The following is an 18,022-nucleotide window of genomic DNA, read 5'->3' on the forward strand; positions in this document are numbered from 1 at the left end:
TCATCCTTGGAATAACCCTGCGACTATGGATGAGTGACTTCAACTTTCTGTCTCACCTGAAAAAATGGGAATAATACCTGCCCAGCCACTTGGGATGCCGAGAGGACTAGAGGAGATGATTTAAATATAATGTGAACTGATTAGGAGCCTAGCAAATGTTATTTTCTTTTCTCAACCAAGAATAGTACCAAATATAACTCTTCCTCTCCACCCATTCTGTAGCTCCTCTCATTCCACAAAAACAGCTTTTCTTTTCAAATTCATGGCCATGGGCCATTACAACTGACATAACATAGTTACTGGACTGATTAGAAGTATCCATCACTAAAGGACAATGATAAAGTTCTATCAGTCCTTTTATGTGGATATGATACACAGAGTACATCAGACTTTCTGAGGGAGTGATTGACATATATTACGTATTTTTAAATGCATATACATGTCGGGTTAAATATGTATGAATCAAACTTTTTTTCAAAAATGTCTACTCAATAATTAAATCACTATTGTTCCACGAAAAAGAATACTGACTTTGTAAGGGATCCCAAAACAGGGTGTTAGAGGATATTACTCTGTGATGTTACGTGGCATACTGATTGTCTTTACATTTTAAAAAAGCATTCTGCTATAAAGACAAGTTCATGTCAACTGGCTTTATAAAATACAGGTTGGTCACCTTTCATGCCTATCATTATGATGGCAAAAAAGTCAACAACCAGCTTTTTCTTTCTGAGGACTTTAAAGAGGCCTTTGCTTTTCAATGAAGATTTCTATGGCATTTATTTAATATTAATTTTGATGAATGCAAAATTAACATTTCCAATTTAAATTTTGAGGAAAGTTATGGTTATACAGCACTTTATGGTTCACAAAAAAATGCTTAAAACTAGTAATTCTTCCCTAGAAATTTGTTTCTTGAAATTATCATGGATTTTAAAGTGTGACTTTACTTGACAACAGTGATTACTTTCAGTTTAACTTGCTTAACACCTGAGCTGGACAGCAAGTCAACCTTACCAATGAAAATAATGGTTTTGTAATATAGGCTTGCTATTTTTATTTTGCCCATATATAAGTGACACATTTATTTGAAATATATTCTATCTTAAACTGTAAGCAGTGCTAGAAAAGGGAAGGAATTAGAACCAATCCTCCAGAGTTTAAATGGTAAAGGACACAGAGAAAATGAAGCTGGCAGCTGATCTCCTGGGAAGTTCTCTTCCTCATCCAATCAGACACTGAACTAATTTTTCACTCTGTGCTTAGAAGTTTTAACATTACGTTAATATGTGCATACATGAAAATATGATTTTATAAATACTTTCCATTAGTTATGTTGGTTGGGGGATTTTGACCATATTATGCTTAATATTATAAAATATCACAGGTTGAGAAAGAGAAACTCACAAAATCACCAAATCTGCCTACTCAGAAATTAGAATGTTTTAACGTAGTGTAAGGATTTTAGCAAATAGAAAACCTTATTATCTTACCTTCGCTTCTCTTGAAGAATCTTATGCTTTGCTTTTACATCTTCCGAAGCTTTTTGTAATACATCCTGGAGAAGCACATTTGGTTAGGAGAGAACATAATGCCATTAAATTAATGAGCACTGAGCTGATATTTATTATCCTATTATCCAAAGGTTTCACAAGGGTAATAGTGATAGGTCACAGTGCCCAATGCAATTCTACCTGAGAAGATACTCAATAAATACTTGATAAATGATTACGTTCCAAAAGCTACGAAGACAAACCAAATTCTGGCCCACAGGTTCTCTTTCTGCACATATTCTGATGTCTTCTCTGTTTTTCAGAGAAAGAGACACTGCTCCCTGTAATGTCACAGTGGTTTTCACACAAACTACATGAAAGCTTGGGAAAGCCATTCAATGTACCTAGACTCTGGCTTTGGTCTGTGAGAACATAAAATACTGAATCACGTGATCCACCACTAAGGCTTCTTTCGGGAGTGGGTGGAGATTACAATTAAAAAATTTGTCAAAGGCCAAAGAAAATGTCTCCTTTTTACCAAGTTCCATACTCCCCAAACTTTCCCTTGATAGGCAATCCCATCCCCCCACTTTCTCCCTCTCACAGGTCCTATACCAGTGCCCATCTGTCTTCCTTCTCTTTTAATTTGATATATTAGCTCATTCACTGCCCTATCTCCAGAATGTTCCCTCCAGTCAGGCAGAAAAGAAATTATGCATTATTACTATCTCACAAATAAGAACAGACTTTTAATGTACTGTATCCACCTGAAGTGAAAGATGGGCATCTCATTTGATGGGTATACCACTGACTGAACCTTGTTTTCACTGACTTTAAAGTAAAAGAAAATGGTAAATTGTTGGTGAGTATTTCACTTCAAATTCAACTACTCAACTGCCTAGAGGAATTTCAGAGGTCAAAAGCTGAGGTCATTCTACTTTGCTCTCTTCTCTGAGTTAAAGAAACCAGTGTGCATCAGAGCATCAAAGCAAGCTGGTCAAAGACATCCCCACCCTTCCCGTCAATGCACTTAGAGCACCGAGCAAAGAGAGAGCGAGATGTAAAGTGCTAAGGGAAGAAGAAAGTGAGGTCCTGACCTATTAGAGTCTGTTTCTCTTGTCTCACAAATACATAAAGCCAAGGAAACTGATTTTTAGAGATGAAATAAAGAAAGATTAAACTTTTCTTTAAAAATCAGTAACAATAAGATAGGTCTATATTTAACTTAAAAAGAAAATGAAAAGAAAAAGATAAAAGAGAATTTGGGGAAAGCCATGGACAGCTTTGGGGAATTAACATGTGCTACTCTTTAATTCCACCGCATATTCATGATCCTTAGATATGAGAGCTCTTTATCAGACACAGCTCTGGTCCTTGAAAGTTTAAGGACAAATTACAGAAAGAATTCATACAGTGAGTCTGTAGAAGAGGATGAAGAAAAGGTGAAGTGAAACATTTTTTTCTCCATACACCTCCTTCTACCACTGTATGCAAGCAAATAAATGTGTTGTGCAATGATTCACCATGGTAGAAAGCTTGGTACCATGTCTTGCTAAAAGTTAGCAAACTTACAATACATGTCCTGCAGCAATATTCTTTTTTTTTCCTAGTTGCTACGAACTATAATTAATAATAATAGTTCTTTATAACCTATCTTACTCATGGGCATAGCGCAAGGATTAAGAGGATGTTTATGGATTGTGTGGAGCAACTCATAAGAAAAGAGCTTTGTAAGCTGGAAGCACTGTTATTAATATTCATAATTATAGCACATAACTCCTAGCACTGGAAAGAAGGATTGCTTATTAGTCTCCTCCTTGCTCTCCCCATTTATTTAGGTCCATAGGGAGCTATAATTTGAAAAGATATTTTCAAGGAGACTTGATAGGCTAGTTTTTTCTGCTAGCTTTTCATTATTTTCTCTTTTTCTCATATGACTCTTCATTTTAAAGACATGAGCTGTGATGCTCTTCTCCACGGTTCCCAATTCACCCCACAATTTATTCATCTTCTCTCTCAATCTCAGCCTTCTCCTCACTCACCTTGCCGAGTTTTTGCTCCTTTCTCTGCACTCAGCTATTCTGTTTATCTGTGTTAAAATTAATCTTCTGAGTTTGCCTCTGTTTAAAAGTCTAGAAAGTAAGTGGTAAGAGACAACTGTGTACAAGAAAAAGCAAATGACACTGTTTGCCATTTAAGAAGACTGACTCTCTATGTCCCACCTTGGCAGGAGAAGACAAGGAAGTTCTGTCAGAGTGGTTTGCTTCAATTTGTACTTCTTTCAGTGTGAGTTCAGCTAGAAACAAAATTAAGATAATAAAATGTCACTCTTTCAAGTATTTTTAAGTGAACATTTTAGTCATCTCTATAACTAGTAAGAATGGCTTAAAGATGATGATCTCGGAAAATCCTATATTCCTCCTATAGCTTTTATGCATTCCAAGAGCAGGTAGCCATCCTTGGCTTCCTCTAATGCACAACAGTTTATAGGGCACACACGTACACATACAAATTCAAAAGTCAGGTCTGAACATTTGGCCGACTGAAAACTCTCTAAAACCAATGAAATATGGATAAAGAGCTACTCGTCACTCCAGGATCACTGGGAAAAAATGGTTTTGTCCTTCTGTGGAAGGAGTGAATGTATAGAACATTCCTTCTTAAAGCAGATGCAACACGAGTCTCTAAAATGATCTCACTCATCATCAGGACAACCAGGGTTTCTAAATATAACAATCTAGTTTCAAATGTGTACTTAGAGCTTGAATTATATTCATAATAATAAATAATATCATAACTAGATAAAACCAAAGATAGAAAATGTGTTAATGAAGTTCCTTAGAGGTAGGAATTACAACTGATTAATTGTGGTTATTTCTACAATGCTTAGAGCAGGGTATGTCTCAGCATAATTGCTCACTTAATGTTTGCTGAATAAAGTAACAATAATGATGTAGCCCATAGGTAATTACATACCTATCTTTACTGCTTCTTCTGCCTTTTTAACTTCATTTTTAAATGTCCCTTTAAAAGATGATGTGACATACAGATACTTTCTGAAATGAAAAAAGAAAGAAGAATATAATCAAGTCAGATTATCATTTTAAAGTACATGATACAAAAATGTTCTTTAGGAAGACTATATATTCTAGAGATATGTAATTATTAAGAGAAATTCATCAAGTAAGTGGCATTCAGTTGGTACATCAGCAAAGTTTATACCTGAGACAAATTTGTCTTTGAATACTTGGAAATTTAGCTTTTGCAAGGGAAATTCAGGAGAGAGATAAGAAAATCTCTGCCCACACAGATGTTCACTTATACATGTAAAATAGGATAATTTTCTCAAAAAAGAAGAATTTCTATGCAATTGTTCCATTATCAAAGTTTCTGGTTAATATACATAGCCTTCTCACCCAGATCATCACTGACACTGGATAAACTGTTTCTCCCAGTCCCTAAACAATTATCTCCGAGATGCTCAGAAACACACATTAAAATATCATTTTAAATAAAACACGTTTTGTACTTTATTGCTCAAGAAGCCTGTTTTCAAGGTCCAGTGTTTCACTGAGAGCAAAGACATTCCAGAACAATCAGGGAGGAGGAAATGTACATACACGTTCCCCACTCTCTCCAGAAACTCAAAGCGAGCAAAACAGGTGAGAGAAGCTCTGCAGAAAAGGGGTTCCCTGAAAGCAACTGAAACTATGTGTATCTGTTACAGATGATTCCAGGAAGGAGGATTGGGTTTAAATCATCATGGAGAGAAAAAGTCCAGAACATTATTTGGTTTGAAAACGCACAAAGCTCTGTATATCTCACTCTATACTGTTTGCCTCATGCCCATGTAGACTCAGGAGCTTACCATTCTCCGATACCTTCAATGTCTAGAAAGCCATCAGATTTTCAGTGAGAGGTAGATGGGGACTTGTAGAACATCTCTTGAAGTCAAAACATTTTAAGACATATAAAAAGAAGCATTTGTTCAGGCAGAGGAGAGTCTAAATCTATATGCCCAATGAGTCTCTACCAGGGATAGATAAAATACTGCCCATGGGCCAAATTGAGCCAGTAGCTTGTTTTTGTCACAGTCTAAGACCTAAGAACGATTCTTCCACTTTAAAGGATTTAGGGGGAAAAAAGGAAAAAAATAAGAATATGCAAAAGAGACTGAACGTGTCCAGATATTTACTCTTGGGCACTTTACAGCAAAGGCTGACCGATCTCTAGAATCTAGGCTAATTGCAATGGCTTTTGAATAATAGTTTGATCCAGAATTGCATTTCTGTGCTCTGACTTTTAAACAATGTAAGCAGTTAATGCAAATTCTTCACAATACAAACAGGTCACACAAAATTTACATGTTTGTTAGCTGGAATCTGTTTATACTTAAAGACTCTTCTATTATCTCAAAAGAAGCTGCACAGATATACTCAAGACAGAACACTGCCATGATTAATCATTAAGAGTTGGACTACCTGTAGTCCATTTACCTGGGTTAAAGACCTTGGTGTGCCCCTATACTAGTAGTGCAAATTACAAAAGACTGAGCAAATTACTTCACTTTCTGTGATTCCATTTCCTTATCTGTAAATGGAGATTAAAACAATGGTGTCTATCTCAAAGGGCTGATACGAGAATTAAAGGTGTCAACACAGCTCAAAAACTTAGAACAACGCTGGTTCATAGCAAGTACTTAATATGTGTTTTATTTAATAAATAACTTATAAAGTGTGTTTATTAGATGCATGCTTTAGAGGAAGTGTATATTTTAGAGGGAATATACATTGGAAATGAGGAAATAAAATGAGCAGCTGAATGATTTCCTTTTCTTTTAAGAATCTGAAAAATCTGTAGAAGTTTGCCCAATTAACTACATAAAAGGCTTAATGTTAAAAAACAACAACAATAAAACACACTAAATGTCATCCTATATTCATCTACTTCAATGGTTTAATGAACAATTCAAGTTAAAGTAACTAACTGTGTATCTTCTCCTCTGACTTCATGTTCATTTTCAAATAAGATTATACAGTTAGCACAGGAAAGGAACACCTAAAAAATCTAAGGCAAAGTAATTCTCAGTTTATTCCCTTATTTTTCTTGCACACTGAACATTATCCATTTAAGTCATAACCTACATATATTTCAAATCACTTTCTGCTACATTTTGAGAATAGCAAAATCTAAGTTTTAAATAGGAAGTTACTGGTCATTATATACTAAAATTATCATTTTTTTAATTACATACTAATCTTATAATCTGGTTTGAATTATTTAAATCAAATATTTTTCTAAAAAGTTAAAGTGAAATCAAGGAGAAACTGAACAATGAGTAATCTTTCAAAGATGATATGAATTATACTATTCAAGCATTTTCATAGACTATGTGTTTACAGCCATAGAAGGTATGGGTGGCGTAAAAAGTGCCAACTCTGCATTAGTTGCTTAATTTTAAACAACAAAAACCAAAAAAATGTGCTCTCATCATGGTTGGCATTGAGATAATCTGGTCCCAGATGATCTGCACACCCCAGATGACATTTTAAATTTTACAACTGCTCACAACAATTAAAGAATATGAGATATCTTAGAAATATGCATCACTTTGTAAATCCAGGGTAGTAAGTCTGCCATTCTTATAAAGTAAAGAATTTTGGGTCAAATTTCCGTCCACAATCAGAAGCCCTCATCAGCCTTGCACATTGTTTTTTCCTACTAGTGGACTCTGGAAGATAAAAATGCCTTTGAGAGCCAAAGTACCACTACCACTGGAGGATAAGGAAGAAATCAATCCAGCTCCATCTGTTCCTCAGTCCTTGCAACACTCCTTGCAAGGGAATGGTGTCCCATCTAGAACTGGGCTTCTAGTTTCTCAGAGGTTAGAATTTTTCCAAACCCATTCCCCAAACTTTGTATTTACTTTACTTTTGCCCACAACCAAAGGCTATGGTCTCGCCTCCAACTTATTTCTATCTTCTAACTCTGCCTTGTCCTGCCACATTTTAGGTCTCCACGCCTCAAACATTTCACCTTTTACTTCCCTACTCTCTTCTATCAATGAAATTGTATTCAAGTATTTTGCTTATGTCCCCTTTCTACATAAACCAATTGTTTGAATATTTTCTTTCTAAAAGAGCTTAAAAACATAAGGTCAATGAAAACTATTGAGGGAAATGAAAGTTAAAACAATACAAAAGTTTTGCTCCTTAGAATGGCAAAAATAAAATAAGAAAATACTATTAATAACAACCACACAAAAGCACACTCTTACACAACTGTTTGTGTAACAATAAATTGGTTCTACTTCTTGGAGGGTAAACTAACAGCACCATTAAAATTAATGATGTACCTATCCTCTGACCTAGAATTTGCTTCTGTAATATGCTCTATAGAAATAACACGCACAAGCATATGAGCATAAATATACATCTGTCTGACGGTGCCCAAGCATGTCCAGTTTAGCATTTTAATGATGAAAACCCTAAAAACCCTAAGTATACAGCAATAAAGAAATAGTTAAAGAGACCATAGAGTACTACACAATATATTTGACAAAGACAGAGAAAGATCTCCAAGAGGTAATTTAAACTTTCATTGGCATTTAGTCCTCACATTTATAAAACTTCTCCAAAACATTTTGGATAATACAAAATAAAATATTTTTAAAAAAATTTATGTTGAAAAACATACTACAAGTAAAGAAAAGCAAAGTTATAAACTTGTGTTTATGCAGAAAAAATTAGCCCACGGTTATGAATCACAACTACATTGTTAGTCACAATCATGATTATTTTCTTTTTTAAATTATTTGAGTTTATCCAATTTAGTCATACTGTAAAATAGTTACAATCCTTAATCATTCATGAAAACATATAATGAGGCATGGTTAAGAACTCTGTGGCTAGTGTAATGCTGACAGCTAGACCTGGATGTCAAATAGGCCTCTCAAACTTACTATGTCCAGAATAAGTGGGAAAAATCCCATTCATTGTTTTTCCCGACCCCGACACCGGGACCTCCGCTATCATTCCCAAGCTTTAGCTCAGGAAGGAATGTAGAAGGCTTTCACGACTCCTCATTTTCTCTCCACCGCACATCCAATCCATCAGCAAGTCTTGTTGGCTCTATCTCTACAGCATATCTGTAATCTGAACACTTCTAATTACTTCCAACACTACCACCCCAGCTCAAGCCACTATAATTTCTCACCTAGAATACAATAATGGTATCCTACATCATTTCCCTTCCTCCCTTCTTGCCCCTTAAAATCAGTTCTCTACTTAGCAGCTGCAATAATCTTTTAAAATAATAAATCAAGTAATGTCACTCCTCTCAAAAGTCTACATTCTTAATACGACCACCTCTTCCCACCATGTTGCTGAAGATCCTACAGGATCTGCCGCCGTCTACCTCACCTCCTCCAGATCCCTGTGCTCTTGCTGTATTAGCTTTTTCCCCTTGCCTTTACTTGGTCTTCTCTTCCTGGAAACATCTCCCCATAAAATTCTTACATGACTCACTGTGGTATCCACCCTCCAAGACATCCTTCAATGGCTCTTACCTCCTGGTGTTCATGCCTTTGTGTAGTGCCCTCCCACACTGACTCTAGGCTGGCCTCTGTGACCAAAGGAATATAGAAGTGATGGTGTATGAATCTTGAGGCTAGGCTCTAAAAGACTGCAGTTTCTATTTAGTTTTTTTGAATTGCACACTCTGGTGGGAACCAGTCCCTGTGGCATTAAAATACTCAGGTAGGCCTGTGCAGTGGCCTTTGTAAAGAGGAACCAAACTGCCTGCCATGTGAGTCAGCCACCTTAGAAATGTGTCTTCTAGAAATCCTAGCCAAAATCTCTCAGCCACCTCATGAGAGATATCAAAACAAAACCACCCTACAGAGCCACAATCAAATTACTGACCCATAGACACTGAGAAACAATAAATGGTTACTTCATTATTAAGCCACTAAATTTTTCGGGTGATCTGTTTTGCAGGGATAGATGATACTTTCGCTTTCTCAGTTTATTCAGCTCTGCTCAGAAGCTATTTATTTAAAAGTAAATTCCTTCCTTAATTTCCTATCTAAAATAATCATCCAAAACCTCCCATCCAATAAAATCTCTATTTTTTTAAATCTACTTTGCGTTTCTTTTCTTGGCACTTAAAATTACCCACAATTAATATTATTATTATTATTGTTGTGTTGTTACTATTATTTTGCTTATCATCTTTTCCACCACTAGAATGTAAGCTTTATGAGGGCAGGAATTTTTTGTTGCTGTTTGTACTAAATTCTAAATGCCTAGAAGACTGCCTCACACAGGATGGTCATTCCAACCATTTCTTATTATCCATCTGCACAATATCAACTACTGCTTGCTCACAAATATTCTGGGAACTTAGCTGAGCATTGTTTAAAATAAAACATATTTTTATTTTAATCCTCACAACAACCCTGAGGGGCATTCCCAGTGCACACTGGAGAAGCATCAGGCTTAAGCAATTGCTGAAGATTCACAATTAGTAAATAAAATCAAAACTCAGATCCACGTTTGGCTGATGTAAATTTCAATTTCAACCACTTTCCTATATTGAAAGATTAAATAATTTAAGATCATACAAACTTACGAAGGGATACATAAGATGCACAGTTTACGAAGGAGACACTTTTAAAATACTATTAGTCTATCTAGGTGGATGTGATGTGAGGCGGTGGGGAGCATCCCTAAAACTGAAGACCACCTCAGAAACACAGAGTGGCAGGGTATTCAGCAGCAGACTATAAACTTAGTGTCCCTAAATAACTTAAAAAGGACCACGGTGCGCCTGTGAAAGCAGGAGGACTCCAATTCCGTATCACTTGGGCTCCTTTCAATGTTATAAGTCCACAACAAAGCAGTGTTAATGAGGAATGGAGATCTTCAAATACACTTCGAATCTGTCTCCCTTAAAGAGCTTTCAAAAATGACCATTCTATGTTCTTCCTTAGTCCTAACGTGCAGAGATTTTAATGCCTGCATAAATCTGAGAGTTATTTCTCTATTAAACCTAAAGAAGTCAAAGCCAAAGAAAATCAGTAATGTCTGTTGCCTAAGATCAAGTTGCATAAAATCAAGTCCATATTATATAAACAACACTTAACACGCAAATAATTACAGACTTCTAAAATCTTTAAGTTGAAAAAAACTTAGAAATCACCCAGCTGAAACTCTTCCCCAAATAATAATTCTTTCTACAATCCAGGCTCTTCCCTAGACAAAGCTGTCTTCGTCTTGGATGGGTGTGTCTTCCACTGCTGAAGAGCATGATCATTAATCTCATGCCACACTCATGGCTCTCTCTGAATTGCTATACCTCGTGTCATGTGTCTGGAGAAACTAAATTTGCCATCTTAAACATACTGGATTTGGTATCCTGGGTATTAAATTGGCTAAGTGGACCAAGCACTGGTGTTCAACCAAAGGAAGCTATGTGAGCAATCAAACCAACCTCCACTTCTGGTGTGTCTTGTCCCCAAATTCTGCCCAATAAGGAAGCTTTGAATTTGATGGTGGAAAACCCAGTGTTGGAGGAGCAAGTACTAGGTACACAGAGCAAAGTCAGTTCAGCAGAGCCCAGGGATGTTCTGAGCAAAACTGGGCTGTTCTTTAAAACAACTGAGTCATGGAAAAACTGAGACAAAGGAGAAATTAAGGGGACTGTATGGTGCCCTTCTCCTTGACTTCTCTGAATATACTTATGCTAAATACCAATTGAAAAAGGTAATCTGTGTGTCTCTGCCTTGCAAAAACAGCCTAACACATGCTGAGCTAGCTCCAACTGTCTTCTACTTCTATCCAGCCATCCAAGTTCTACCCTCTAGACTTCCAACCATCCTATGACAGTCTGTCACATTTCACTCAGGCCTTAAGTCTTCTCTTGCCCATGGCGTAATGCTCAATTCCATCAATGAAGCTAGCACGGGCTTTGAAGGAATTTGGACATCCTCCTCCAGGCATGGCACAAGCAGGATATGGTTTATTAGTGCTATCACCATCTTATTCTGCTCACTAAGTTCCATAAACATTTTTAGCAACCCTGTTACACTGTCAGCTTATACGAAGCATGTTGTCAGTGACAACATATTTTTTATGTAAATTAGTGTCCAGTCTAGTATATTAACACAATATGATTTTTAAAATCTAAATTCAGGTCTGTATGTTATATTACATTTATATTTTGTACTTCAACTCTTTCACATCTTGTTCATATTATGCCTGATATAAGATATCCCTCCTAGTTCAGGGTCAACTATGAATTTAAACCATGTGCTTTTTATCCAAGTTACTGATAAAAATACTGAACAGAATATGATTAAAGAAGGAGACACCAAAAATTTCCCTCTAGTCCTCTTCTGAACTTGTTATAGACATTGGGGAAAAGGAGCTACAACTGTAACTCCACCCACACAATTAAAATCCAGTGTTCTTTTTGCTACAAAAATATACAGAAATGGCTGACCATGAAGTATAGTCATGTATTCTTATCAATAATACTTCAGGGTGCATTTCTAGAAGTTTATTGGTGCCTGGGTGGTCAAGTAGACAGAGTATTTAATCATTGTAATATATTTTAAATGCCTCTACTCTGATCAAATAGGGTCATCACCAGCTCTTAATTTGTTCTGATATAGCCATTAGAGCTATAGTGCCTTTTAGGAAGGAAATAAAGTAAGGGTTACCCCACTAGGGGTGAGATAACATGAAGAGAACTCCAAGTATTTCTTAACACAAAATTATTGCCACCAGAGAACCTGTGAGGAAAACAATATGCAAGTAAATAAGGCAAATGGAGAGAAAAGTAAGCCTAAGGGATAATACCATGAAAGATTAAATCTGTCCCGACTGTATATCCCAAATATCAGATTCAACAGTTTATCAGAGCTCCATACACCACCTGGCAAAGGTTCAAGCCTCATTAAATATCTTTTAGGGAACAAGATAAATATATTATATCTACTTTCTGGTAAGATAGGTCTAAGAATATTACTTCAAAATGTGAATAAAAAATATACTAGAATGTGAAACAGCCATCACTTGAGATAATTAATTTAGGCAGATAAAATTCAATTTAATAAAATTCCCTCAGGCAAAAAATAATTTTAAAAAAATGAATAAATAAATAAAAATAAAATTCTCTCAGAAAATAGAGACAAATCCACATTTTCCGTTGGCTTAAAACATTTTTTACCCAAACTGAGAGGAATAATTTAATTTGAAAAGATCAGCTCTATTGATTGATCCAGAAGATCTGTGGTACCTCCCAGAAGAATGAGACTGATGAAAAGGAAGTACCACTCTGATATGAATTAGGGAACAAACAGATTTACAGAGTAAGTCTCAGGCTTGGTATACTTCATTTTTCAAAATGTGATCTGTAGTATAGCCAGAAATCAAAAATAGTTCTCGAGGAATTCATTGGTATGTGGTCAAGGCACTCAATTCAGAGATCCATAATTTTTAATATTAATATTGATATGAGTGACTGCAAGGCCCCAGGACAGCAACTACTTTTTCATGAAAATAAGACAACATAACAAATGTGGGTCTATTACAAAGAATTATTGTTGTATAGGAGAAGGAAGATGAAATTTGAATTGGTAAGGAATCAAGAACCAGAAGATTTGAGTTCTTGTCCAGTTCCAACATTTATTTATTTCTAAAATGATGATAAAACCTAACACCAGGGTCATGGCAAAAATCAAATAAAATAATGCATATAAAAAGGCACATACAGAGAAAAAGTTCAAGCATTAAATGTTCCTCTCAGTAGACAGTAAACTCCTGAAAATATAACTAATCTTATCTGTCTATGCTTTGTACCTAGCACAACCTCAGATGAATAGAAGATTTCAATAAATGTTTAGTGAATAAATGAATGACCACTCAGAAACTACACACCAAAAAAAAAAAAAACTGTTCTGGCTGCACACACAGTTGGGCAAGATAAGTTATATAATATGCAAATGTCAGTTTAAAAACCTTATGCTAAAATATTACAGGTAAGTAAAATATAAACGAACCACACGTGTACTTACACATATATTCATTCTACATACATATATATGTATATGATTTACTAGTTCAAATACATTGTATAAAAAGAAAATATAAGTCAACTAATTTTTTTAATGGAACCTATTCTAATCAAAGCACCTTGGATTCACTGAAGTAAACAACAAATTCCTACCCGGGGGAATGATGTAACTTAAGAACGGCTTCTGTGGTATGTTGCTATTATGGCCAAATATTTGTTTCACACGATTACTCTTCAGCAAACTTTCCAGAATGCAGTTTAAATTTTATTTACAACTGTAAAAATCACTTTAACAATTGGGTAGGAGGTATTTTATAAATAAAAACTTTATGAAGATAAATCAAAAAAGTATAGCTATAATCTTAAGAAGGAAGAAATAACAGTATGACAATAAAAAACTAATTAAACCTATGTTGTTGGTTAAAATTTTAGAGTAGATTTTAATGTATTTATAACTTTTAAAAATTATTGTATGTGTTCTCAATTTTTTGTTAGATATGTAAGTTAAATAAGTTGAGCATTAAACAAAGTATAAATAAATTTTAAAAAATAACTACGAAGATCATTGAAGGAAGGAGAGTTACCTTGGTCTGTAGAGGCAATAACATAGGTATTTTGTTTGAACTCTTTTGGCCTGAATGAAAATTCTCATCCAAGGGTCAAAATACAGAACAGATGTGTAGGCTCTGAATGACCATCTCTCTGGAAAACTAGAAAAGAAGATAACAAAGGCCATACTGTAGAGGATGTAATAATGACATTATTTGAGAAGAAAAAATCAGTTCTAAGTAGACTTATATCAGCAATATAAAAGATACTATTCATTAAAGCTATCAGCCCAGAAGGACAAAATCAAGCCAAATAAATAAAATAATCCCCCTGCTCAAACATAATAAAAAGAATGCAGGCCCACATGAATAAAATACATTTCCATGAAGTTAGTGCAAACAGAGAAATACAATAAAATGTTTCATTTGCTTTGAAAATTATGAACAAGAAACATAAAACTTCATCCTGTAAGTGCAATAAGTATTAAAGTAAGTATTAATGGTCAGCTGAGAGGAGAAGTCTGACAACATGATAAGTGGAAAAAGAAGAGAAGAGAGAAAAATAAAGGATAGAAAGGCAATAAAATGGAAGCAGAAACAATGTAAATAGCCTATGAAGAGAACTACCCTTCTAAAGCTGCACATTGCTGAGAAATGGCTGCGTTGCCGTATACCAACAATTCCAGGGACCTTCTACATTAAAGTTTATTTATGAACTGTAAATCCTCTCCAATTAGACAAGAAATAAAGATTAAAAACAAGCCCAGCCATCTACTTAAGAAGGAGTGCTCTCCATCTACTGGATCCCAGAAAAGGCTACTATGAAGGGCTACAAGGCCAAGTCGAAAGCAGGGGGCCGTAAACCCATCACTTTTACAAGCCCACCTCAGTTCAGAGGGAGATGGGTTGATGGAAAGGAAATATAAAGCCCATCTGGGGAGGTCAGCTCAATGGGGTCCCACTATTGGCAGTTACTCAGTAAGAAAGAACAGAACTCCAAGGAATTTACAAAAATGAAGACAAAGCCCATGAGCAGTGCAAGGATTTCCTGGTTGGTTATACTTTCCTAAGGCAGGATCTGAAGCTCATTAAAAAGTCAGGAATTTCTTTTAATTGTTTGAAAAGAAATTCTTTAAAAGTAAGCCTTAAGTGGAATTTCCCAATGTAAATGATATAAAAGTATCCAGTCCATGGCTATTATTCCATAACTTCTGGTGCAACTTTGATGTGACAAGAGAGGCTGTCTGCACTAAGGTGCAGCACTGCAATAATACAGTCGGTTATTAGTATACAAGCAGCTGCACAATCAAGTCCTCATCTGTTAAAAGAAAAAAAAGTCACCATGGGACACTATACAAATTCTGAGTACTTTTACCATTATTCAAATCCTCTCTGGATCTCCTGATTTGGAATTACCCCTACAACTAGCAGCTCTTTCTTTTGACTCTCCTTGAAGCTAACACTTCTCTGTCATTTGAAGATAAAAGTCAAAAGTAATTCAAAGCCAAATTAGGGAATTTGAGAAATACAGTGAGATATCAAGCTGGGTTAGACAAGTTTGGGTTAAAAAGAATTATACAAACATAAAGTAAGGACACATACTTCTACCTCCTGATAGGTCAATTTTTTTTACGAATTCAATAAATATTTATAGGTAACTATTCATAGCATGCATGTTGGGGATCCTCAAGACTTCCCCTGTGTTAGGAGAGGCATTAGAAGGTCTCATGGGACTTAGCACACACCTGCACTCATGGCGACGCAGCAGGACATACACTGGTGCATAGGGAAAAGACAGGTGGAGTCTGGAGGAATCCTTGCGTGGCTTTCTTATGTCCTCTCCCTCTCATGAAGGATCACACAGAGACTACTCTTTCCCTAGCTATGAAAATGTAGCAACATGTGTGTGATGCTTCTGCCCAGGGAAGCCCTTTAGAGACTAAGCACCAAAGGTTTTCTGGTTTTTTGTTTGTTTTTGTTTTTGTTTTTTACTGGGGCTGGCTGTATAAATACCCTCTGCCCAGGATGTATCAAAATTTCAGAGTCCCAGAAAGACAGTCATCAGCAAAAATCACATTGTTTGCACAGTCTAGACACAGTAAGCCACCCTTATCTGTTAGAGAAAGTTTTTTATCAGTGTCAGGAACCATTTACCAGCCAAGTTCCCCGAAGCCAGCCAAGGGCCAGTCTTGTAAGCAAGCCTTCTAGTGTCAACCCTTTTCTATACACATACCACCTACTTCTGAAAGTTCCCATTTACTTGTGACAAACAGAATGGCAATACCTCCCATGCTATTATAATGTCTGTGATAGAAAGACAAAGGCGGCTAAACATGAAATCTGTACATCAAATAGGCCACCCAATGTAACTTTCAAACGTCTTTACGTGATGTGTAAGGTCTTTCACATCTGGACCCCACCTAACCCTCCAGCCTCTTCTCCTGCTGGCTTCAGTCTAGCTATTTAGTCTCGCTCTCAGTTCTCCAGGTATGGGATCCTGCCTTCTTACCAAGAATCAGCACATTTAATTATTTGGCCATTTTCAGTCAGATCCTCTTCACGCCTCAGGAGATCTCACTTCCTCTCAAAGCCTCCCCTCGCTCCCCAAGTCTGGGTGAACCACTCCCCACCTTCTCTGTGCAACCCCATCACAGTACTTGCCACGTAATGTGTCACTGCCTGCTTACCTACTTGTCTCTTCGTCAGGCTGTATGCTCCATGAGGCTAGCATCCTCATCAATAAATATTTGTTTGAATAAGTAATAATTATTCAGGACTTTCTTGGCTATATTTAGAATAAACAACAGGTGGTTCCCTATATAAGACTTTTAATGACTTTTTAATGACTGATCATCTTCCATGATGATGTTACCAGTCTATAAAGAAAGCTACTCCCTTGGGAAACTGAGATACAAATGTTCAAAGTCATCAAGGTATCTTCAGAACTAAGGGGAAGAAAAATACTGTTACTCTCCATCAATTATCACTTCATATATCTTTTCCAAGAGCAGTTCTTCTCTTGTTTCCTCCTAAAATGTCTTTTCCATCTTAAAGTTTTCCAGAAGTGTCCATATCTCTATCTTTGTCTGTATCATCTCTCTTTCTCTCTCATTTTCTACTTAAATGTCTATAAATAAACTGAGAAAGGAAGATGGAGAGCAAACTCCCCAACATACACACATGCACATGACCAATGACAGATTCAAGAAGAGAGAATTTTAAGGTAGAAACTGGCTTTATAGTCTGAAATACAATGGGAGGAAATGGAGTAGTCTATGTGCTTGTCCCCTGCTCAGCAGTGGGTATTCTCAGTCTCTAATTTAGCCTCCAGCTGTGGCCATCGCCTGTGTGCAGCCTCTTTCTTCTCCCAACCTATCCACGTCATCCTGCTGCTGTTGGAAGTGTTGCTCCATATGCCACAGATCATGGGTCGATTGGTGTGCTGTGGCCACCAAACTGTGTTGTCAGAAAGAGGGGTCTCATGGACAAGGTCATATCTCCTTTACCAATTCATATGCTCTGTGGCTGGAGTCTGAGAATGTGAATTTTTTTAAGCTATGCAGGAGATTGTTTAACTCTTACCAGCTTTGAGAACCATTGCCTGGTAGACCTACTGCACAGGGTGGTACATAAGGCAGTTTTCCTGGAAGAGGGGAGTAGAATAACCTCTTGAAGGAATCTGGAGCTAGAACACCCTCCACATTTATCCACACTGGGGACACAGAGAGCAGACTCCTATCTGGCCCAACCACTGAGCTACCTTCCGTGATCGAGAAAACGACTCTAAAATCTAAGCACCAGACTAAATTAGATCCCTTAGGGAATATCTCAGAAGTGCCATATTTTTATTCATGAAAATACTGAATAGTATAACCAAAACTGTTTTCTAAATTTGCTAAAATC

The 18,022-nt window shown here is 36.3% G+C and overlaps 1 protein-coding gene across 1 annotated transcript in view; it reads right to left on the reverse strand.

Annotated features, from left to right (window-relative positions):
- The window catches only part of MORC1 (MORC family CW-type zinc finger 1), a 144,006-nt gene that overhangs the window by 88,981 nt on the left and 37,003 nt on the right, over nt 1–18,022 (reverse strand). The window contains 4 exon segments of the mRNA XM_074363136.1: nt 1,494–1,558; nt 3,716–3,789; nt 4,470–4,549; nt 14,156–14,281. Coding sequence (XP_074219237.1) covers nt 1,494–1,558; nt 3,716–3,789; nt 4,470–4,549; nt 14,156–14,281 — 345 coding nt within the window.

This window comes from Camelus bactrianus, chromosome 1 (genome assembly GCF_048773025.1).
Source record: "Camelus bactrianus isolate YW-2024 breed Bactrian camel chromosome 1, ASM4877302v1, whole genome shotgun sequence".
Taxonomy (NCBI): domain Eukaryota; kingdom Metazoa; phylum Chordata; class Mammalia; order Artiodactyla; family Camelidae; genus Camelus; species Camelus bactrianus.